Source organism: Pollicipes pollicipes, unplaced genomic scaffold, assembly GCF_011947565.3.
Source record: "Pollicipes pollicipes isolate AB1234 unplaced genomic scaffold, Ppol_2.1 Scaffold_6138;HRSCAF=7277_pilon_pilon_pilon, whole genome shotgun sequence".
Classification (NCBI taxonomy): domain Eukaryota; kingdom Metazoa; phylum Arthropoda; class Thecostraca; order Pollicipedomorpha; family Pollicipedidae; genus Pollicipes; species Pollicipes pollicipes.
Genome location: NW_023596818.1, coordinates 32,292,987 through 32,317,990, shown reverse-complemented (window position 1 = coordinate 32,317,990; position 25,004 = coordinate 32,292,987). Strand labels below are relative to the sequence as shown.

The 25,004-nt window shown below is 43.2% G+C and overlaps 1 protein-coding gene across 1 annotated transcript in view; it reads left to right on the top strand.

The window, feature by feature from the left end:
- LOC119105584 (broad-complex core protein isoforms 1/2/3/4/5) overlaps positions 1-12,924 on the top strand; it is a 35,341-nt gene extending 22,417 nt beyond the window's left edge. The window contains exon 7 of the mRNA XM_037229045.1: positions 12,907-12,924. Within this exon, the coding sequence (XP_037084940.1) occupies positions 12,907-12,924 (18 nt within the window). The remainder of the gene's footprint in view (positions 1-12,906) is intronic.
- Positions 12,925-25,004: the final 12,080 nt, after the last annotated feature.

Genomic DNA, 25,004 nt, shown 5'->3' with positions numbered 1-25,004 from the left:
CAGTGCGCGGATCACCTTTGCTGATCCATGAATAACACACTATAGCATGATTTTCTCAATACCTAGGGAGGCTACACATTGTCCTTATTCTAAACATCAACAGCAATGGGGCATTAATAAAAGACCTGGTCACAGCATCCCTTTTCTATACAGCATATACAGTTCTCACTATCAGTGACTTGTGGCACAGATCCTTGTCCAATATCTGTGCAGAGCGACACAGTCTTCTGGCATTTATCGTCACTGTAAGGACTGAAGACGCTCTTTTTCTATGCTTCCAGTTTAGGCACCTGTCTGACATTTTCATTACAGGTCCCTGGTGTATCTAAGCAAAAAAATTTGAATGCCACAGTTATCATCAGCTTGCAACAGCAGAACTACCCTTTATGATACCTTTGACATAATTGGACTCATGCAGCAAGTTATTAAGCCTGGACATCAAAACAAGTAATAGGATAGCTCCAATAAATCCCATGTCTGATCATTCTCATGGATATTAATTCTCCATCACATAATATTGTTTATGTGCACTTCCATACCTAAGGAAGATGCGATGAGCAAAAATTGATGTGACTTATGATTCAGTCCCCAACAACAATAAAATGTAATGAGATGGGATTGCAACCCAACTCTGTCCGTAAATATCAACATCATTGTAAGGTTTGCTAGCTGCCATTAATGTCATGCTAATATTCCATACCTCAAAATGCTTTCAAACGAAAATAAAAAAACGGAGGCTACTCATGCGAGCAGTGCCAGGATTAGTTGAAGAGATGCATCAGTTTTACAATATAATAATAATATGGTATATTTTGTACCACCAGGTTCACAAACGTCTTTGCAAATGCAGCTATAGAAACAACACACACGCACAAGTAAAGTGCATGACAGCAGTCAAAGCACTCACAGCTCGTTGCAACTGGCAGTCAGGGCCACCTTGCGCTAGAATCATGAAAAGAGAAAAACCTGGTCCTCTAACAGCATCAACAGGTTTGCATATGGCTACCGTACACACAAACAGCACCATGCACAACACACTTCTTTGACTTTCGTGCATAACACACGAAATCTTTAAGCGCATCATAATTAAATCAAAGATGCATCCCCCCCCACACCCAGACATCAATAACGTGAAATGAGAAAAAACGAACGAAACGCAGCGCCGCGAGTCAAGGTTGGGAAAGTTATTTTGTCTCTTCCGCGCCACGCATTTGGCACTTGGCAAAAATGAACCCATGTCCTTTAACCTATGGTGATGCACAGGGACGACAGGCGGCCGCTGGCCATTCTCGTCGCGGGGGCTGTGTCGAGTGGCAGATTATTGGGTGGCTGGTTTGTGGATTTTATGTCGGTGCTGGCCGTGAGAAAAGCTTTGGTGAAGTGTCTGACATACGCAACGTAGTTTTCGCCAGCTTTTATGGCTTTTGTTGCCAGATTTTATCAATATCAAAGCACGACATGCTGTGCTGCTGCTGTTGCTGCTATACTGCTGATGGTGATTTCGTCAATACTTTATTGTCGACCCATCGTTGTCTGCAGTGCTGTAGTCCTGACATTGATATCATGTGGTGTGTACAATAGTTATTTTCTTTCTTGTCTGTAACTGGAAATGCGGTGTCCTGCGAAAATTAATAAATTTGTGACGTTGCTATGAATTGATTGCCACAGCATTGCTATTGCTATGGTAAAGGTGATGGGGGTTATGCTACCAAGAATGTTTTTTGCTTAGGATTCCTTATGCAATTAATAGTTAACCCTGCCATAACCACTGTGGTGCAATGGCATTCTTGCTGTTGATAGTGCTTTGGCGTCTCTAAATAGATTCTCACCAGTCATTCCTAAATTGAAAACTGGTCTCGCAGGCTTGACATAGAGTAGTCGACCAACTTGGTACACTGTGTAATGGCACGGGGCAAAAGCTTAATTGTGGCATAACCTCAGTGCCGTGCCGTGGCATAACATAAGGAACAACGATATGTGTCTTGTACTGCAATCCGTGCTGCTTTCATAACAAATTCCATCATGAAAAGATAGGTCAAGCCTGTTCTCTTGTATTGACGCCCCATCTGACATATGAAATACCAAAAACACAAGAACAAGTTGGAGTGACTATGGCATTGATGACTCATGAGCAATACTCGCCCACAGACAAAATTGGTAAAGACAGTACAATGTGGATCAATAATAATACAGCTCTATGTTTTCAGAATGCTTTGGGGGATTAAAATTTTGCAAAGCTATATAATATGAGCCTATACCGAGCATGTACATTAAAGAGCTGCACGCACCAGCCCCTATAGCCAAAATGAATTGCTGATATAATGGCACGCAATGGATTAATTACATGCTGTAACACTTCAATAGGCTCAAAATGTTGTCAAGATCATAATGAGCTACCAGCTTCCCTTTGTACACCCCTGCAACATAAGTGCTAGCGTTTCTCTTAGTTTACTGGCATTCCTTTGTCATGCTCGAACACATACTTAAAAGCAGAGGCAGGTATCAATACATCACATTTTGTTGGAAGTCAGCATTCTTAAATAATGCCAAAACGAAGTTCTCTCTCATGAGCACAGGCCTCGCATGCGTACTCCCATAAAATCAAGATCAGTGCAAGCCACCAGCAACACGACCACTGGTCACGCACATTAAAAGCCCCATTCACACTCTTGTCAAATAATAGTAATTCCACACTTGCACAGCTTGCGGAAAAGTCAAATAGCAGGTTCTCTCGCAATTTACGCACAGATTTTCAGTCAAAACACTGCATTTCACACCCTAACCTCCCGTCAAAATTAAGTCTTAACGGGGATTCACGGTAATACGGCTCAAGACGTTGCATTTGTAGAACGCAATTTTTTGCTCAAGATTTAAATTTGTGTTCCAATATGCGTGCAATGTTAAGTAATTATATATATATATATATTATATATATATCTTCTTCTATCTATCTATATATATATATATATATGTGTATATATATGTATATATATATATATATATATATCGAATTACTGCAATGTTTCCATAATTCCATAAACCCTTGCTAACCCCTAGACCTGTGCAAGATTCCGAGCTCCGGTACATAGGGCGTTAGCTGAGGTGTCTGTAAGAAATACGTCAGTAGAAGAAGAAAAAAAACGCCAGCAAGGGAAAAGACAGATTCGCCGTCGCGGCTTCTTTTTTTATAACTTTAGGGGAAGCGCCCGTTTTTTTAGGTGCCGTAATTTTGTTCTGACAGTGGCGTTTTTTTATGCCATTGACCTGTAGCCTAGAAATAAGGACAAATAACCCGTTCACGAGTGCCGCACAACCCGAGAGAGCTCACACTTCTGTTCGCGACAAGCTTCAGCAGCGAAATCTTTCCAACAGACAATCATTTTTTGCGCACGTGCCGCATCATCGCTTTTGCGAATGTACCAGCGGCCATGCTGTTTTGACCATAAGCAGAAAAAGCCTGTAGGATGACTGCAACCGCATGACGTTTCTATGACGTCATTAATGCCGAGGCAAATTAAAACAGGCTCCGAATAAACCTTTTCGCACTTTTGCGGTCGTGTAACTCAGTTAGCAGAGCGTTTTGGGTTTTAAAAGGGGCATGACCGTGAACTGCATCAAAACGTTCTCAAGATGCTATTTCAGTTCAAAACGCCGTACAAATATGGAACATTCCCTTTAGGGCGCCGAAGGGACATTTTTCATGGCTGTCATGGGAAGCGGCACGCATTTGGTTGTGGGAGACGCAGATTAGGGTTATCCATGAAGGACTCAGGTCATCCCCGCATTCTGGAGCCTTTCACTTTAAGCTAAAAAAAAAACACATTGCGTCTCTTTTGGCCCTAGGTGTATGAAGATTATTGCAATCGTTTATCCGCCCAACTGCTATGCTTTGGATTTGATGATGAGAGCAAGCGCGACTTTTTGTTACTAGGGGATGGAGAATTCTAACGCTGGTACGTGCCTCGTTATATACGAGAAACATACGTCTCTACGGGGAGGCAGACATCCGGTTAGGACAGTAGTATTAGCCTTATTCCCCGGAGAAAAACCAGGAGAATGGAGATATAGTCATGTTGATATTTCGGCAACAAGTCTTTATCGAAACAGTACCAGAACACCACTTCTGCTATTGTTTCGATGAAGGCATGTTGCCAAAATATCAACCCAGCTATATCTCCATTCTTCTGGTTTTTCCCCAAAGAATTAGGCTAATACTACTGTCCTATCTATGTGAATATTGTTCCTGGCTAATTCACTGAATAACTTACAAACATCCGGTTACATTAACGGATCTAGCTACCCGGTTTGGGGGCCAAAATGTTCCGCCAAATCACGCATCCTAGTCCAATTTTCTTTTCATCCTTGAACTAAGTCAAAGTGCCCACCTCATCCCTATGCAAAGTAGCGTTGCTTTATTGAAGTTAAGCTTTTCAGTAACATGCCAGTGGTGTCTTTCCACTCAACTTATTGTCATCGCATCAAAAGTGATTTGTGACAAGGCATTTGCCAACACTTGTATGGAATTCGGGCTAAGGGCAAACTGCTTTCATTAGATCTATAAAAGTCCGCTAATAAGATCACGATGAGGGTGGGTTGACTGTAATTGTGGTGCATAAAATGTGTGTGCTATTTATAGGACTGCCGGATGCCTATTGAAACGTCCATAGCTCATAACGTCCAGTGGTCAAAACGTCAATAATTGCAACATCCAGCGCTTAAAACATCCTGAAATCATCCGAAGTCCCTGGGCAGTGGAGAGTCAGAAAATCCAGGCTTGCAGCGTCCAGAACCGCAGCGTCCAGAGTTCAAAATGTCCGATGTTTATAAAGTACAGATTGTGTGGGATCCACGGTGTGCGACACAGTCCCACTTCCTCGCATCCCTAACCTTATGGTTCGGACATTGCCCAAAAGAGGGCTACCGGAGCTAATTTCGCCCAGCTCAGCTGACAAGTGACATGCGGCGCAGCGTTACTCACTTAAACCACTGTCCATGAATATGGACAATGTTTTGTTTGAGCACACAAACCTTGCCGCGTAAGCACGCCCTTGGCAGCAGGCACATCAACGAATTCAAAACATTGATCACTGGCTCGTGGCATCGGAAATAGCTGGTTGCTCGTCAGCAGCTGCATGGTAATCGTGGAAAGAACTTGTCGAGGTGCCTGCTGTTTGGTATTACGAGATATGGATGAAATTATCCGCGGAATTTGGTTCTGTAATTTATTGTATGTGTTAGCGATGTTTCTGAACTCAATTTTTGAAGGAATTGATAGCTGATGCATAAGGCTGACTAATTTAATGTCTGCTCCAGGTAGGCGCGCATATAGATCTCCAGGTCCTGGCATGCTATTCTATATCATTAGTGGTTTCATTTGGCTGTCTCCAATCCCTCCCCCAATGGCGAATTCTTTCACACGCTCCTGCAACGGGACTTATTCTGAATTCTACATGCCTTTACCCTCAAAGAGAGGGGGTGGGGGCTGTCTCATCAGCTGATTCCGGATACTACTCCCTGATGAGACACGCGAAATGGTCCAGCCTACGAACAATTCGTTTCTTCAAGCAAGCACATGTTAAACGGGGCGTGGTTTACCAAAATAAGTTGGTTGGCTGAGCGATGAAAATACAACGAAGAGTACCGTAATAAGCTGCCACCAAATTGTTTTCTCTCCGAGTTTGGCTCACTTTTTTTTTACAAATCTGCAGGCTGCAACCCCAGCTACAAGGAGGGATGAAACCCCTGCAGCTAAATATGGAACCGCACTCCTGGTTGCAAGTAAACAGAAAGTAAAAAAGCAAACGTTAACTGCGAATGTGTTGAACTGCCTGCCAAACGTCATGCAAAACACTGCTCGTACCGCGCTGAAAGGCGCTGTTGATTCACCATTTGAACAGCGGGGCCGAGTGTATGTCACTGAGCTGGCTTGCGATATATAAGCTGAATGAATTGGGAGAAGCGTGAGCTTGCATTCGCCATCCGTTTCATCAATCTTGACACGCTTCCTTTCTTTTACGACTCAGAACCTCCTAAGTATAGAACTTGGGGTCCAGCAACACCAGTCTGGAGTTTACCGAGACGGGGGCAGTTCGCGCCCCAGGGGGGCGATGGTGGCATGGTGGTTAGTGGTTTGGGTGCCCATCTCTGGACTTTTGTATCCTGGGATGGAGTTCTGGCCACACCACTGCCGCATCCCAAGTACCTAATGTCTGATAAATGCATAATAGAGGCGTTCCACCTCGAAATAGCCTTAGCAGCCGGTGACAAGTAGAAGGTGCCGGTAGTGTAGTGGTTAACGCGTCTGCGTTAGCGTTAACCACTACGCTTCTGGGAAACCAGAGGTACGGGGTTCGATTCCCCGCGGTGCCCGCCCTTCCTGCCAGGGTGAGAGGCAGGCGACGCCAAAATATAATGGCCCCAGCAGCTGAGTGCGTAGAACGGCCCCAACGACATGACACACACGGTGATAAGTAAGCCCCAATCCGTATTACAGCCCGTCTGACAAGTAAACCGCCGCCCGCTAAATTTACAGACAATGCTTCCGCTCAGTCATTGTATATATGTGGGAATAATAATGTGCAATCGGTTGGACGCGGAGCTCGGACACACAGGCCAGCCCAGAGGCTGCCTAGCTAGACGGTGCGACCGACAGCCACGCCCGTGGCGGGCCGGCGGACAAGGCAGCCCGGCCGCCAAATACAGAACGCAGCCACTTGTGCGCTGTCCCTCGTCCGACAACGGAGCCCCGCCACACGCGCGCGAGGCCTGTCCGTGGGGCAGCCCGTCCGCAGTCGAAACACTGCCAGCTCAGGCGAGCAGTCCGCCATCTTCGCGTCAAAGCCCGAGGCCCCTGACTCGGTTTCTTCTCGGTTCGCAGCGCCGGTACACATCCCGGCGGACCGGACATCCGGGCACGTCAGACATCCCGGGATCTTGCTCGTGCTGGACCGGAGCCCCCCCCCCCCCCCCCCCTCCTCCTTGACGAGTGCCTCAAGTGGAAGAGCCTCGTGCCAGTCAGGAACCAACAGCGGACAGGGTCACTCTGCCCGTTTTCTCTAGGGCCCGAATGCGTCGAACTGGGATCCATGTGCCATTCATTAAACCCGCTACGCTTGGAAACTTTTTGGGTCGATGAGTGGTCCGGCGTTGATGCAAGATCGACCCTCCCGGTCAGAAGGCCTTCGGCATCAGAGAAGGTACCAAAATATTATGTGTTTCAATAGTAGGCGATTGGAAATCTGAAAGGGAACGGAAAGGTCCTTCAGCCGTAATTGGAAAATGCATGGCGTCTCAAGTCTTGGTAATGGGGTCTGGTCGGTGAAGGGGAGGGTGGGAGAAGGGCGAGGAGTCCAGGAACCCCATAGGAGGAGCTCTTTTCGGGACCGTGAAGACCAAAAACGACCATACTGAATGAGGAGAACAAAACATATTGCCAAATAAAAATTCTGACAGTACCGTGGGAGCGTCTGGAAGTCCAGGAAGCAGTCGGGTAAACTCATGGACCCCTTCAGGCCGCTCAGTCGGGACTTCCTGGCCCCTAGAGGTACACTGGTATTTAAGTGCCCTAACAACTACTTATGCCTCTGTTGCCCTTCAAACTATGGACACTAAGGAAACTGGTAAACTGCTAGGATACCCTGGTCGCTCAGGGGTCGCATTCACCGCTCAGGTACCTCCGGTAGCGCATGCAGGAGATGTACAGGGTCCGTGCCCCGTCCCCTCCCGCCTTAGGGCTCTGGGCCTATTTCCATCTTATGTTGTCTGGGGACAGACGATCAAAGACCCGATTCGTGGCTCCGAAAGGCCCGAAGGACTCTGTGGAGATCGTATTAGGAATCCCGGCTCTTCGGCCCGGGTCCGCATAGTAGATGCTGGTGAGGTGCTTTAGAGGAAGATTTCGCCATTTTACCGGATGACAACCTTGCTCTACATCATTATTTTAATATGTGAATATATATATTGCAATTTCGCATTTCAAAGCTTCTCAGAATAACTCATTGCTGTAATCTGACTCCAAAAATGGCGCCTATTAAACCACGTGCTCCGGTTCATGCATCTCCGCCATGTTCGTCCAGCCAACACGCGAGAATATCTATATGTAATGAGTTTTTGTAAAACAAATATTTACGTGTAAATAAATTAATATCATATGTCATGTTAACATTAAATTAATAATGGATAATGATAGCGCATATATCTTCGTAATGCAGTACCCATATGAAGTGAAAGGTGAAAGTCACGTTATGCGAGCAGGGAAAGTGCCAATAATTTCGCTGTTGCTGTGCTATGATCTTCCTAGGTGTTGGTTAACCTGTAGATCTCTAATGTCGGAATGGTTAGATAAAAATGGTGCACAGAGAATTATACCCTCCGCGCCCTAAAATACCTCTATCAAGCTATTTTGGAGCTGAGATATGAACCTCGACTTTTTGACTGGCAGAAATGGCAAAACCTGCCAGAAATCGGTCCATTTCACAGGACAATTCTGCTATTTTGAGCTGAAATGGCTCGCGCTGTATTTAACCTCATGGGATTCACCACCCACTACCGCCATAAGGGCAGGCCAAACCTGCACTTACCCTGACGACGCTACCCCTAAGGCTGTAGGATATGCATTCCAACTTATCAATGCGCGTCCCAGGGTGCTGAGAGCCTGTCTGGCTCGTCGTGTTTCATTTTCATCTTATGTTATTGTTGTTGCTGCATGTTGTACTCTTTTACACAGACGGTTTCTTAGCACTTCCGGCTAGAGGTCTTCGGGATAAATCACTGGTGAATGGGTGACCCCGTCTGTCTGTCGGGGCAGGCTGGAAGAGCATTTCAGCAATAATTTTGTGACTCTGGTGCAAACCAACGCCATTCCCCGGCTGAAAATGTTTCATCGAATATGCTAGGCCGACAAACTTCGACTTGTAGAAATACATATGATTAAACCAGTCCGCAAAGAATACCGTTTTTACGCCGCCGTAACGTTGGTCCCATATGACTTAGTCCCATGATAGTGTCACAGCACCGCTACCCGGAACGTAGCGATCTGGGGCTTGTTTACAAACGTACTACGACATCGACTTTATCCAAAACTGCCATTCCAGAAAATGTCCAAAGAAGGATGGAATGTTGAGAAGTATAAGTAGCACCAAGCCATACAATATGACAATCCATATTTTTTTGTATCAGGAGCTGTGACGACATCTTCAACGACCAGCGAGAAGAAGCGAAAGCTGCCGTCATATTTATAAAAAACATCCGAAACGTTAAAAAGAACATCAAGCACCTCTTTTTGTAAAAACAAAAAGAGGTGCTTAATCTTGGACTTAATTGCCACGTGTTGTCGAAATATGACAAACTTAAGAAGAAAGTAGAACTAGAAATTCTTTACCAGGATATCTTGAATTTGGAAAAAGAGAACAAGGTTGCCGTGGACAAGGATCTAAAAAACAGCTTACTAGGAGAGAGCACGAAAAAGCGTGGAAATGATAGAAGCAAGATATTCACGCAAGAACTCAGGACGGCGACAAGGGAACTTCGAGAAAAAGACGACATCATCATTCGGCGAGCGGACAAATCATCACTCTACGTAATACTTGACAAAAAGGAATATCATATGAAACTAAACTGCATCTTGAACGACGACAAGAAGTTCCGGCACATCACAAAAGATCCAACAGACAAACTCAAGACCAAGCTTAACAAACTAATCACTGCTGCCAATGCCGCTGTTGATGGCATACACCTTTCCAAGATAACGGGTGAATTTGCGCCTGGCTATGCTTATGGGTCTGTAAAAAATTCACAAAAATGGCAACTCCCTTCGTCCAATAATTTCACAGATCCCTTCACCAACCTAGAGCATTGTGAAACGTCTTAATGGTATTCTGTCCCCATATCTTCTAATGTCCTACAGCTTGTCGTCAACGGATGAGCTTATTGATAGAGTGCGATCTGGTCAACTAAAGGGTCTACTAGCCTCTCTAGATGTTGAAAATCTATTTACAAACGTGCCCATTGAAAGAACCATATCCATCATCCTTGACCGCGTCTACAATCATCCTGAAATTCCTCCTCTCAAAATATCAAGGCGCCTCCTTGAACAATTACTAAAAGCCTGCACGTTGGAAGTTCCTTTCCGCGGGCCTGATGGCCGAATGTATTGCCAAATTGAGGGTGTTGCGATGGGCTCACCTCTAGGACCCCTATTCGCTAATTTCTTTATGGGACACGTAGAAACCGACATACTACAAAATGACGACATAAGACCGGACATTTACTGCCGCTACGTAGACGATATATTTGTAGAAGTGAGGGACATTGACCAACTAGGACATCTCAAAAACACCTTTGAAGAACGGTCTCGCTTAAAATTCACAACAGAGCAAAGTGTGCAAAACGTAATACCCTTTCTTGACGTAGCTGTTGATGGACAAGGACAACAATTCAAAACGACTGTATACCGAAAACAGACTAACAACGGACGGTGCTTAAATGCTGACAGTGAGTGTCCTCGACGCTACAAAATTAGCGTCATAAGGTCCTTTCTTCGACAAGCATTTAAGCACTGCTCTGATTGGACAGGACTACATTCAGAATTGACACGAATCAAACAGATCCTGGTGAACAACGGTTTTTCAAATTCTGACATTGAAAACGAGACACAACGACATATGACAAGACACTTTGACAGCAAACCAAGGCAAGACATCCAACCGACCGTCAAACTGTACTATCAAAATCAAATGACATCTGCTCACAAACAGGATGAAAAAGCTTTACGGGAAATTATCTCTCAACATGTTAAAGGCAAAAACGACCACAAAATAGACATTGTCATTTACTATTGTAATAAGAAGATATCGAACTTTCTTATGAGAAACAGCCCAGACAAACACCACAAACTGAAATGCACCAATGTAGTGTATCAATTCCAATGCAACATCGAAGGCTGCAAACTTCGTCCCACACACTACATTGGTGTGACCACAACGACACTCTCACGACGCCTGGCAATGCACTTACGTGACGGGGCACCCCTGGACCACATGCGACAGGAACACGACATAACATTGATTCGACAACAACTGACAGACAACACTGACATTTTACGGACGTGCAGTGACAGAAGACGCCTTCAAATTTGGGAAAGCATATTCATTAACGAACTCTCTCCGGCCTTAAACAGACAGACAAATTCTTGCAGAACTCTTGAGCTACTAGGTGGTGGGCGGTGAGCACTTCCGATGTGATTGTGACAATAGTGTCCCCATTGTGTCTTTGTGATGTTCCCATTATGAGTGTTTCTTACATGTATGAAGATGAAAATAGCAATCCGTCTTACTTCAATTAGTTGTGCTTCATTTACGTGCTCCGTACTAAAAGATGTTTTCCAACAGTAGTGCACAATTTTTTTATCCTTTAAAACTCAAAACTTATTTCTTGTGCAATTTAGTCTTCTCCGAAGATGTGATAAGATCTCGAAACGTTAGAATGGAAGGGGTGATGAATATATGAGTAATTTTGTGCGAACCATCTTTAATCTAAGCGATGACGCAAAGTCAAAGGCCCGGAAACTAGAACGATGCATCAAAAAGCTCGTTAATGCTGAGTCAGCAGTCATTTTTAATCAAACATGTATCAAAGAAAGAATTCTGCCAAAATATATGGCATCGAATCGAATGGCATGTGGCCATATATTTATATATATATAGAAATATATAAGCGAATTTTGCTTTTGTATATATATATATATATATATATATATATATATATATCAATGGGTATGCGGTTAAGTCATGCATCAGATTTCGCGTCAGGTGGTAGTCCAAAATCTACCAAAACAAAGGGCCATTGTAGGTTAAGTCGACCGGATTTGTTATAAAAAATCAGCTTTAGTGCGTGTCTCCGTTCACTAACGACAGTCTCAAGGCAGGGCAATGGGAATACAGCTTCAAAAAATAATTATAGCTCAAAAACACTGCCACACCAAATGCACACATGCATCATATACATTTTCGTCATTGACGACGGCGGAATATCGTGCAATTTACTGTTTTTTGTGAGCACTTTCTAGCTTCTGAAATATGTGGCCAAATGATGACCGGAGTGACTTTTTTCTGATTTTTCTGATTCTGATTCTGATTCCCCGTTTGGCGTGCCTCTGACTGATGGGAGGAGAGGGGGTTGGAGCGACCCTTCCTCTGGCGTTTCCAAGCTTATAAAGATAGAGGTAGCCGAGAGCGCCTGTATATTGTTCTGAACACGATCTCACGATTGGTACTAGATTTTATGCTGTCGACAGGTCAAATGTCGAATTTTCCAGAAAACCGCACTTTGTAGCTTTGCTTTATGTTTATGAGACCACGCTTTGCGGTGACGCGAAACTTGAGCTGGCGTGTGTCTTGTTCAATTCTGAGTGCATTCTAGAGTGCAATCCTCTTGCCGTCCGCCGCCCGATCCAGCCATAAATCGCCGTGGTGTGTCATCACAAACTGCCGCTGCTCCGAAACAAGAAAATCTAGGAACGCGTTTTGGTATCAAAACGCGTGCCATAATTGCCGCCTGTCATGCCAAGGGCTTAACGTCATGTTGTTGCTGCGTCAGTCATCGGCAACGATTTTTCGTGAAACCATATCCCTCATTTTGTTAATAACTGAAGGCTTGCTTCCCTTCATATTTGCTTGCTCCTAGCTTGACCTCACGCTGACCCCGTCCCAAAAGACCAAGTCCCTCGCAACAAGTTGTGATCTGTCCGTAGGCGATTTGGTTAAAACCTAACCTAACCTAACCTAACCTAACCTAACCTTACGTATACCTGAAATATTCGCAAACTCGACCTTTTTTGTTCGATGTGGGTTAACGTTATGGCATCATATGAGTGTGATGCCACTTCACTGACGTGTGATTCTGACGCAGGCAATACAGAAGGTTTGATGGCGAAATTCTGCCCTCTGAATATGCTAATCATGCATACCTCTTACTTATTTCGTAATTTGAATCTCGTAGGTTGGTAGTCATGATTGATACTTATATTTGGGGGGTGGGGGGGGGGGGGGCTCTGTATGGCTCTGTATGGTATGGAGGGTGGTGGGGGGGGGGGGGGGGGGGTGGCTCTGTATGAGTGGGATGGCTCTGTATGGCAGGAGACAATGCGAAAGGTACTAACTTTTTGTTTTGGGGGAGCAGGAAGAAGCCAGTAAGCCTCCTGTAGACCAAGTAATTGCTTACCTTACCTACTTTCAACACATGATTGGGAACCGGAGTTAGCCATTTTCCATTTTAATCCATCGAGTTTTGTCATAAGACAAATGATGATGTCACAACGCATGCAATGGGCTTATTTTGTTCCATATTCTTGATTATTTGCCCACATTTCTTGAAGTGGTCCCTCATGGGTGCCTTAACAAGATGTTTTGCATAGTTGTCATGGTTTGCTGACTGGCAAATAACTGTACTGTATATATGCACTATATTGCTAACACATGGATACTCTAAGCTGCATATCAATTATAAACGTGCAAACAAGCGAAATAGATGCCTTTGCTGCAGCTGAAAAGGCAAGCAGCAATACTGGCATGATCATCTAAACGTTATGCTACTTTTTGAGAAGAGAGATTATTTTGCGAAGCATATTCATTAGTGCCCTTGATATAGATTAATCATGGCAATTAAAACAAGTCGTTCAAAATGACTTAGTGTTTTAATTTGTGTGTTGTCAACTTTGTCTGATGTCAACAAGCATACACAAATGAACGGAATAGAAATGCGAGTTGAAACCAGACAAAAATTAGCTTTATCATGTTTTTGTCACAAGTGCTGCTGTCAACAGATAGGTGAGTTGAGAGGATGTTTTACATATGGGCTACACTTAGTTAGGTTAAGTTGGTCAAGTACATGTAAGTGGCAATAGGAATTGTGCAAGAATCAGTAACTCACAACTGCTGCTGTGATACAAATAGGTCAGACAGGGTAAGATCAAGTAAGGCCTCTTCAGGTTTGGCATAGGCATGCTACTTCCATGGGAATAAGCATTGGTGTTTTGTAAGAAACAGTGACAAAATGTTTGTTTTCCCCTGACTCCATGTTAACAGAAGTCCGAGGCACGTCTATTGTGTTTGACTTGCTGATGGGCTGATGTGTATGAGTCCAATGTTTTTCTGTTTGAGTGTTTAATGCTTGTTGAGCGTTCTGTTGTTATTTGGTTATTGAGTTCCGTTGCCTTGTTTTGTGTTAAAAGCGCTGTGGAAGGGAAGTACAAAGTTGAGCATCAAAGTATTGGTATTAATAATTATGTGTGCTCATCACACCGTCATGAAATTACTATGCTTTGATGTATTTTGTTTTACTTTGATGGCCTAAGATGTTTAAAACAGTACAGTTTTGTCAGGTTTGTTGTATTATGCCCGTGCCCACTTGAAATAGATGTCTTTGTTTGCTGAAGCATCAGTCACGAGGTCATAAGTTCCATCTTTTGTGAATCATTTTTTCACTCCCGCAAGATCTTTTTGCGATGGAATTGTTCACTCCCACCCTAGTTCAAAAGCCAGTCTGGCTCACTGCTGTTTTCATACCTCCCTCCCCCTTGTTACGCAGTGCGAGGCTGGGCAACTTCTTCCATTCTCCCCAGGTAGCACTGCCTTATACAGAACATCTCAAATGGATAACATCTGTCTGACCGCTAATTAAGCTGGAGATGCGAGACAAAAAGGGATATGTCGCTTGCCCTGAAAGCACGCTAACGGTGTACGGTCTTTAGGCTTTGAAACATCCCGTTTCTGTTGCCCACTCTGCCCATCCAACTACGCCTTCGATGTGAGTGGGGCTAAATATTCCCTCCCTGACCCGAACTGAATAGGAAGCCGCGTCTGCATTGTGCGTGTAACTGAATTTGGAACGTATCAACAGCCAAACGTTGACATTTTTGGGCCTCGCTCACCGACGGTTGACTGCGTTTATGATTTTCAATCAATACAGACACAGAAGGACAATTGTGAGCTTTGTTAACTCTTTGGTCATGACGTATATAGCTCGTATGTCCCACATCTGCTTTCAATCCGTACATCGATTGCTGCATGTCGATTGGTGTCCTTTTATGGTGAGCCAAGTACGTCCTCGTGTTCCTCGGGATGTCAGCTGGGCGGGAGAAAACTCCGACCTCGTTAAGTTAATTAGGTGTAACCTCGTTGAAGGCTCACTACCACTACCACATTACTTCGTCGAATTATTGCTATTACGCTACCTGGCTTTGAGACTTCACGCGTTACATGATGTGCCACGACATTACGAGAGTTTTCCGTAGTCGCCATCATTATGCTATTTCTCTAACGAATATGTTAGAGGGCAAGATGAAGAGAATGGAAGCGTGCGTGATGCAGCCCAAAATAGAGTGACTGTGTTCTTCAGCGATTTGTGGGAGCTGAGTGCCTGCATGCATGTAACAAGCTTGATGGTAGATGGTGCATTTTGAAATGCATTAAACCTCCTGCTGTTTGAACTTCGCAAAAAAAATGTCGGACCTAACCCGTGAAAGGAAGGGTTCCACGCTTGTACGGGGTTTTCAACTGAGACAGCTATTTTGAAGGCAATGCAGTGCAGTTTACATTACTGTCCTTATTAGGGCTTAGAACCACCTGGTTTCTGAGCGCGACGCCCGCAAACTTGTGCAGACTGTGTCATGATCACCTAGTCATGCATAACACCATAGAAACGTCTTCCATGTGCAACACCAACACCGCAAACACCATCGCGGCGGGGATAAATACGCAATAATAGCCCTTAGCATCCTCACTGCCACCTCCTTGAACAACTGGGATCACTATACCAGGCGCCCAAGCAGAACGGGAAGTGGGAAGTGCGTTTTCCCAGGATTTGCCAAACTGCCGCACGCACACATAAGTATGAAAACTACCGAACACAAATATGATTGTTGCTGCTGTTCATGCGCTTGACGCGAAGTTGGCTGTTTACAGCACCCACGCACAAAATCTGATGTTTTTTTTACGAACATAAGTTATGTTTCTACCGACAAGCTGCAGCACTTCAGGCTACCGAGCGAATGTTGCAAAGTACCTTCTGTGCATATCGCGACGTTCATGCCCACCTCTTGGTACTTGACAATGTCTCCTTTCCTTCTTGGTTAGGTACCCCAATATTCTGTGGCGTGCAAGACAAGGAGGTACCAAAGGGGGGGGGGGGAGGGGCAGGGCAGTTGAAGGGGACGGTGTGCAATTTTTTAAAACCAATATTCGTCCACAAATCGGGGAGGTGGCAATATTCGAGGATGCGTTTGTAGGGTAATTGGGTATCAGGTACTCGGGGCACACAACAGTCAAGTTTTAGGATTAAATTTACAAATACGTCGTGGTGCAAATGTTGGGCCGTGGACATTTCCCCTACACCAAACGAAGGTACCAGTAACAAGGAGTCTCACGCTGGTAATAACCAATATACGGCTGATGACTATATCATGTCGCTGATTTCCACCTTCTTACAGGAGTCAGGTATGATGAAAAGAGGAAAATTGCGGGCCCCAGAGATGACATCCGCCTCCCCCCCCCCCCCTCTAGTTCTGCTGGCTGCACTCCGCATGTTGCTGTTCTTGACATGTGCAACAAATGTTGGGTCTTAGGCAGCTTACTAAACATTTTGGATTCACAGTAGTTCACTGCGTATGCGAATGTTTACGTATGCGAGCAACGTCTGCGGGTGTCGGTCCCGTAGTGATGTAATGCTTGCGTTGGCTATTCAAAAAACCTTGATCCTGGCGGACCAGGGTTGTGGGATCTACAACTGGCGACGATTTCGGAGGTCTCTGAAGATCATTTCGGAACACTGCCCGCGCGGTCGCCGCCATCTTCCAGGTAGTTTGGTATGTGAGTTGGTCTGCTGTAGACCCCCAATCCGTTTTGGAGGTTGCCTAAGCCCGGTGCGAAGCCACTATCCGTTTTGGAGGGTGTATAAGCCGGTGCGAAGCCTCCGTCCATTTTAGAGGGCGTATAAGTGTGCCCAGCCCAGTGCGCAACCACCCTCCGTTTTGGAGGGTGCATAAGCCCGGTGCGTAACTGCCCTCCGTTTTGGAGGGTGTATGCGCACAGCATTTGTTATACTTTTCATGGGCTGAGTCATGAGCAAACTATTTCCAACAAAGTTGCATCAGTGTCATTTGGCTGATATCAAATCTGTAGTACAAAGAAATTTAGCGTGCCATTGGCAGAAAATAGCATTTCAGTGTCAAGATTGACATCATGCAGCACAAGTCATAAAACTTTTTAGCATCGCCATATAATTATTATCACAATTTCTCAACAGATAAGCCAACTTTATTTATCCTGAAGTCTGTCAAATCTCAGCCAGGAACCATAATATATATATATATATATATATATATATATATATATATATATAATTACATTCTCTAGATGTTCAATATTTATTTGTAAACGTGCCCATTGAAAGAACCACATCCATCATTCTTGACCGCGTTTACAATCATCCCGAAATTCCTCCTCTGAAAATATCAAATCGTCTTATTGAACAGTTACTAAAGGCCTGTACGTTGGAAGTTCCTTTCCGCCGGCCTGATGACCGAATGTATTGCCAAATTGAGGGCGTTCGATGGGCTCACCTCTAGGACCTTTATTCGCTAATTTCTGGGACACGAACAAGCCGACATACTACAAAACCACGACGTAAGACCGGACATTTACTGCCGCTGAGTACACAATATATTTGTGGAAGTTATGGACATCGACCAACTAGTACGTCTCAAAAACACCTTTGAAGAGCAGTCTGGTGTAACATTCACAACAGAGCCAAGTGTGCAAAACATAACATCCTTTCTCGACGTGACTGTCGATGGACAAGCACAACGGCTCAAAACGACTGCATACCGAAAGCACACTAATACTGAACGGTGCATAAATGCTGACAGTGGGTGTCCTCGACGCTACAAAATTAGCGTCATAATGTCTTTCATTAGACGTGCATTTAAGCACTCTCTCGACAAGTTAAAGGCAAAGAAACGGCTGCAAAGTAGACATCGTAATTTATTATCGCAAGAAGAAGATGTCTAACTCTTTTGTGAGAAACGGCCCGGACAAACCCGGAAAACTAAAATGCACCAATGTAGTGTGCCAATTCAAATGCAACATTGAAGGCTGCAAACTTCGTCCCATACACTACATTGGTGCGACTCTCACGACGCCTAACAATGCACTGACGTGGCGGAGCACTTCTCGACCACATGCGAACGGACACGACATGACCTTGACACGACAACAACTGACAGACAGCACTGACATTTTAAGGACGTGCAATGACAGAAGGCGCTTTCAAATTCGGGACAGCATATTCATTAACGAGCTCTCTCCGGCCCTAAACAAACAAATTCTTGCACAAATGTTAAACTGTTAGGTGGTGGGCGGTGAGCACTGTTGATCTGATTGTGGCAATAGTGTTCTCATTACGTCTGCGTTATAGGTTGAATCTGCTCCAGGGGGCGGATCCAGGATTTCGTCTAAAGGGGGGGGGGGGGGCACGGGACATTGTTGGCCCCACTGGAGTTTGGGCCCACCTACCCAAAAATAGCTATGCATTTCCGTCGTTACATTTTACGTTTTGTGACAAGTCGTATGTAGCATCTATATATATCGATGTACGTATATATTTACGTCTTCATTTGCTTAATAAATACGGCAACCCATCTTACTGTGTGCAGCCCTAGAACGCATAGGCGTGGTACGCATGCATAAATATAGAGCTCCCCTATTTTCTCCAGATCATTTAAAATGCTGTGATTTTAAAGCTTAGTGTTTCTGGTGCAGCAGGCAAAATAAACCTGAGTTGGTTCCAACAGCCATCAAAACCGGTCATAGGCTTCATTCTTAGGTTATGTATGTAAGGGTAGCCGGCAGGGTGATGTAATCAGCTGATGGCTGATGACTAATGCATTTTTTTCCTTTGTAATCAGGGAGTACAGCATACCAGAGCATTCACACAGCATTCTTAATGCAGCATTCTTAAATCATCTTAAAACACACAGCATTCTTGGTGCGCGCAAGTTTCCATGGTTGTTTTTTCTGAAACACAAGTTTCAAACTCTTCCAAACGCAATTTTTTTCATTTTAGAATGAAAGGGACATGGTTCATTTAGTGTGTAAATGCAGAGGCAAATGTTTCTGTGCATCCAAACAGTTTCTGCACCAACTGCAAAATCCACATCGAGCGCTGTTTGAGTGTTGTTTCGTATAACTTCAAAACTATACATGCGTATTTTTTAAAAAATCCATCAACGTGTTCGCCGTGCGATTACGCGGCGAATGACCTATAATAAAATCTGCATGAAACGCTGAAAGCATACAACATTTTTTATGCGTGCAATTTTCCACGGTTCTGTGAGTGTGATTAGAAATTGAAACTTTTCCAAACACGACTTTTTCATTTCAGAATGAAAGGGCATGGTCCATTTAGTGTGTAAATGCAGCGGCAAGTGTTTCTGTGAATGGGAACAGTTTCTGCAGCATCTGCAAAACCTACCTAGAGCAATGTTTGGTAATGTGGTTTCGAATAACTTAAACTCTATACATGCGTGAATTTTTTAAGTTACACCATCGTGTTCGCTGTGCGATTACGCGTCCAATGATTTATAATAAAACATTCATGCTCCGCTGGAAGCATACAGCATTCTTGATGTGCGCAAATTTCGTTGGTTTTGTTTCTGAGGGTGAAAATTGGAACTTTTCCAAACGCGACTTTTTCATTTTAGAATGAAAAGGCATGGTCCATTTAGCGTGTAAATGAAGCGGCAGGTATTTCTGTGCGTGCAAACAGTTTCTGCAGCAAATGCAACATGTACATCGAGCGCTGTTTGAGCGTTGTTTCGAGTAACATAAAAACTGTGCATGCATGATTTTGAAGTTACACCACCATGTGCGCCGTGCGATTAAACGTCGAATGACCAATAATAAAACATTAATGCACCGCTGGAAACATCCAGCTTTCCTGATGCGCGCAAATTGCCATGGTTCTGTTTCTGATCCCCAAAAATTATTCTTTTGAAAACACGATTTTTTTCATTTTAGGATGAAAGGGCATTGTCCAATTGGTGTGTTAATGCATCGGCAAGTGTGTATGCATGCAAACAGTTTCTGCAGCAATTAAAAAATATACGTCGAGCGCTGTTTGGGAGTGGTTGCTTCGAATAACTTAAAAACCATACACGCGTGAATTTAAGTTACACTATCGTCTTCGCCGTGCGATAACACGTCGAATGACCAGTAATAAAACATTAATGCACAGCTGCAACATACAGCATTCTTGATGTGCGCAAATTTCCATGGTTTTGTTTCTCAAACAAAATATTGAAACTCTTCCAAACGCGACTTTTTCATTTTAGAATGAAAGGGCATGGTCCACTCAGTGTGTAAATGCAGCGGAAAGTGTTTCTGTGCACGCAAAAATTTCTGCAGCAACTGCAAAATGTACATCAAGAGCTGTTTGAATGTTGTTTCGTATATCTTCAAACCTTTACATGCGTAAATTTTTTAAGTTGCATCATCGTGATCGCCGTGCGATTACGCGGCAAATGACCTATAATAAAATATCGATGAACCGCTGGAAGCACACAGCAATCTTGATGAGCAGAAAGTTCCATGGTTTTGTTTCTGAGACTAAAAATTTAAACTTTTGCAAAATCGATTTTTTATTTTAAACTCAAAGAGCATTGTCCATTTAGGGTGTGTAAATGCAGCGGCAGGTGCTTCTGTACATGCAAACGGTTTCTGCAGCAAATGCAAAATCTACATCGACCGCTATTTGTGAGTGTTGTTTAGAATATCTTAAAAACTATACACGCGTGAATTTTTTAAGTTACCCCAATCGTGTTCGCCGTGGGATTACGCGTCAAATGACCTTGAATAAAGCGTTAACGCACCGCTGGAAACATACAGCATCCTTGATGCGCGCAAATTTCCGTGGTTTTGTTTCTGAGACTAAAAATTGAAACTTTTCCAACCGCGATTTCTTTCATTTTAGACTGAAAGGCATGATCAAATTAGTGTGTAAATGCAGCAGCAAGTGGTTCTGTGCATGCAAAAAGTTTCTGCAGCAACTGCAAAAAACTATGTAGAGGGCTGTTCGAGAGTGTTGTTTTGAATAACTTAAATACTATGAAGGTGTGAATTTTTAAAGTTGCACCATCGTGTTGGCCATTCGATGACGCGTCGGATGAGTTATAGCATACCATTTATGCACCGATGGAAACATACAGCATTGTTGATGCGCAGCAAATTTCCATGGTTTTGTTTCTGAGACTAAAAAACTGAAGCCTTTCCAAACGCGGACTTTGTCGACATAGAGTGAAAGGCATGGTCCATTTGTGTGTAAATGCAGCGGCAAGTGTTTCTGTGCATGTAAACAGTTTCTGCACCAAGTGCAAAATCTACATCGAGCGCTGTTTGAGTGTCGTTTCGAATAACTTAAAAACTATACACGCGTGAAGATTTTAAGTTACACCATCGTGGTCCCCGTTCGATTTCGCGTCGAATGACTTTTAATAAAACATTAATACATCGGTGGAAACATCCAGCCTCGTGATGCGCGCAAGTTTCCATGGTTTGTTTCTGAGCTTAAAAATTTTAACTTTTGAAAACGCGATTTTTCATTTTAACAATAAAAGGGCACTGTCCATTTAGTGTGTAAATGCAGTGGAAAGTGTTTCTGTGCATGCAAACAGTTTTTGCACCAAATACAAAATCTACATGGAGCGCAGTTTGAGTGTTGTTTCAATTAACTTAAAACATGTACATCCGTGAATTTTTTAAGTTGCACCATGGCGTTCGCCGTGCGATTTTGCGTCGAATGACCTGTAAAAAAATATTAATGCACCGCAGGGAAACATACAGCATTCTTGATGCGCGCAATTTTCATGGTTTTGTTTCTCAGACCAAAAATTGAAACTTATCGAAACCCGACATCATTATTTTAGAATGCAAGGGCATGGTCTAATTAGTGTGTAAATGCAGCGGGAAGTGTTTTTGTGCATGCGAACAGTTTCTGCAGCAATTGCAAAATCTACATCGAACGCTGTTTGGGTGTTGTTTCGAAGAACTTAAAAACTATACATGTGTGATTTTTTAAGTTACACTATCGTGTTCGCCGTACAGTTACCAGTCGTATGACCTATAACAAAACATTAATGCACCGCTGAAAACATACAGCATTCTTAATGCGGGCAAATTCCCTTGGTGTTGTTTCTGAGACTAAAAATCAAAGCTTTTCCAAATGCGACTTTTTTATTTTGGAATGAAAGGGCATGGTGCATTTAGCATGTAAATGAAGCGGAAAGTGTTTCTGTGCATGCAAACAGTTTCTAGAGCCAGTGCAAAATCTACATCGAGCGCTGTTTTGAGTGATGGTTGGAATAACTTAAATACTATACATGTGTGAATTTGTAAGTAACCACATCGTCTTCGGCGCGCGATTACGCGTCGAATGAGGTATAATAAAACCTTAATTCACCGCTGGAAACATACACCATTCTTGGTCCGCGCAAATTTCCTTTATTTTGTTTGTAAGACTAAAGATCAAAACTTTTCCAAACGTGAATTAACTTTTAGAATGACAGGGCATGGTCCATTTCGTGTGTAAATGCAGCAGCAAGTGTTCCTGTGCATGCAGACAGTTTTTGCAGCAATTGCAAAATCTACCTTGAACGTTGTTTGAGAGCGTTGTTTCGACTAACTTAAGAACTATACATGCATGACTTTTTAAAGCTACACCACCGTGTTCGCCGCACGATTCACCGTCGAATGATCTATAATAATACATTAATGCACCGTTGGAAACATACAGCAATGTTAATGCGCGCAAATTTTGATGTTTATCTTCTGAGACTAAACATTGAAACTTTTCCAAACGCGATTTCTTTTGTACAGTGAAATGGCATGGCCCATTTAGCGTATCAATGCAGTGGAGAGTATTTCTGTTCATGCATATAGTTTCTGCAGAACTTGCAAAATCTACATCGAGCGCTGTTTGAAAATGTTGTTTCGAATAACTTAAATACTATACATGTGTGAATTTTGTAAGATAAACCATCGTGTTCTGCGTTCGATTAGACGTCGACCGGCCTATAATAATACATGAGTGCAAGGCTGGAAACATACAGCACTCCTGATGCGCGCAAATTTCCTTGTTTTGTTTCTGAAACTTCAAATTAAAACTTTTCCAACCGCGGACGTTTTCATTTTAGAACAAAAAGGGCATGGTCCATTCGGTGTGTAAATGCAGGAGGAAGTGTATCTGTGCAGCCAGACAGTTTCACATGGTTTTGTTTCTGAACCCAAAAATTTATACTTTTGCCAACGCGATTTTTCATATTAGAATGAAAGGACATGGTCCATTTAGTGTGTAAATGTCGCGGCAAGTGTTTTCTGTGCATGCAAACAGTTCCTGCAGCAATTGCGAAATCTACCTCGAGCGCTGTTTGAGAGTGTTGTTTCGAATAACTTAAAAACTACACATGCGTGAGCTTTTCAAGTTACACCATCGCGTTCGCCGTGCGATTACCCGTCGAATGACCTATAATACAACATAAATGCACCGCTGGAAACATATATCATTCTTGATGCGCTCAAATTTCGTTTGTTTTGTTGCTGAGACTAAAATTAAAGCATTTCCAAACGCGACTTTCTCATTTTGAAATGAAAGGGCATGGTCCATTTGGTGTGTAAATTCAGCGGCAAATGTTTCTGTGCATGGAAACAGATTCTGGAGCAAGTGAAAGGTCTACATCGAACGCTGTTTTAAGTGTTTCGAATAACTTAAATAATATAAAAATGTTAATTTTTTAAGTTACAACCATCGTGTTCGCCGTGTGATTATGCGTCGAACGACCTATAACAAAACATTGAGGCACCGCTGGAAAAAACAGCAATTTTAGTGCGCGCAAATTTGTGTGGTTTTGTTCTGAGACTAACAATTGAAACTTTTCCAAACGCAATTTCTTTAGTTTAGAATGAAAGGGCATGTTCTATTTAGCGTGAAAATGCAGCGGCAAGTGTTTCTGTGCAGGCAAACAGTTTTCTGCAATAATTGCAAAACCTACATCGAGCGCTGTTTGACAGTGTTGTTTCGAATAACTTAAAAACTACACATGTGGGAATGTTTTACTTACACCATCGTGTTCGCCGTGCGATTTCGCGTCCAATGACTCATAATAAAACATTAATGCCCGGCTGGAAACATACAGCAATCTTAATGCGCGCAAATTTTTATTGTTTTGTTTCTGAGACTAAAAATTGAAATTTTTCCCAACGCGATTTGTTCATTTTAGGATAAAAGGGGGTGGTCCACTTAGGGTGTAAATGCAGTGGGATGTGTTCCTGTGCTTGCAAACAGTTTCTGCATGAAATGCAAGATCTACATCGAGCGCTGTTTTGAGTGTTGTTTCGAATAACTTAAATACTATATACGTGTGCATTTTGTAAGTTACACCATCGTGTTCGGCGTGCGATTACGCGTCGAATGACGTATAATAAATTCTTAATTCACCGCAAGAAACATACAGCATTCTTGATGCTCGCAAATTTTCTTTGTTTTGTTTCTCAGCCTAAAAATTAAAACTTTTCCAAAGGCGACTTCTCACATTTAGATTCAAAGGGCATGGTCAATTTAGTGTGTAAATGCAGCGTCAAGTGTTTCTGTGCATGCCAAAAGTTTTTGCAGCAATTCCAGAATCTACATCGAGCGCTGTTTGATAGTGTTGTTTCGAATAACTTAAAAACTATACATGTGTGAATTTTTTACGTTACACCATCGTGTTCGCCGTGCAATTTCGCGTCGAATGAGCCCTAATAAAATATTAATGCACCGCTGGAAACATACAGCAACTGTAATGCTCGCAACTTTTTATGGTTTTGTTTCTGAGACTAAAAATTGAAACTTTTTCAAACGCAATTTGTTTATTTCAGAATGAAAGGGCGTTGTCCATTTAGCGTGTGAATGCAGCGGGAAGT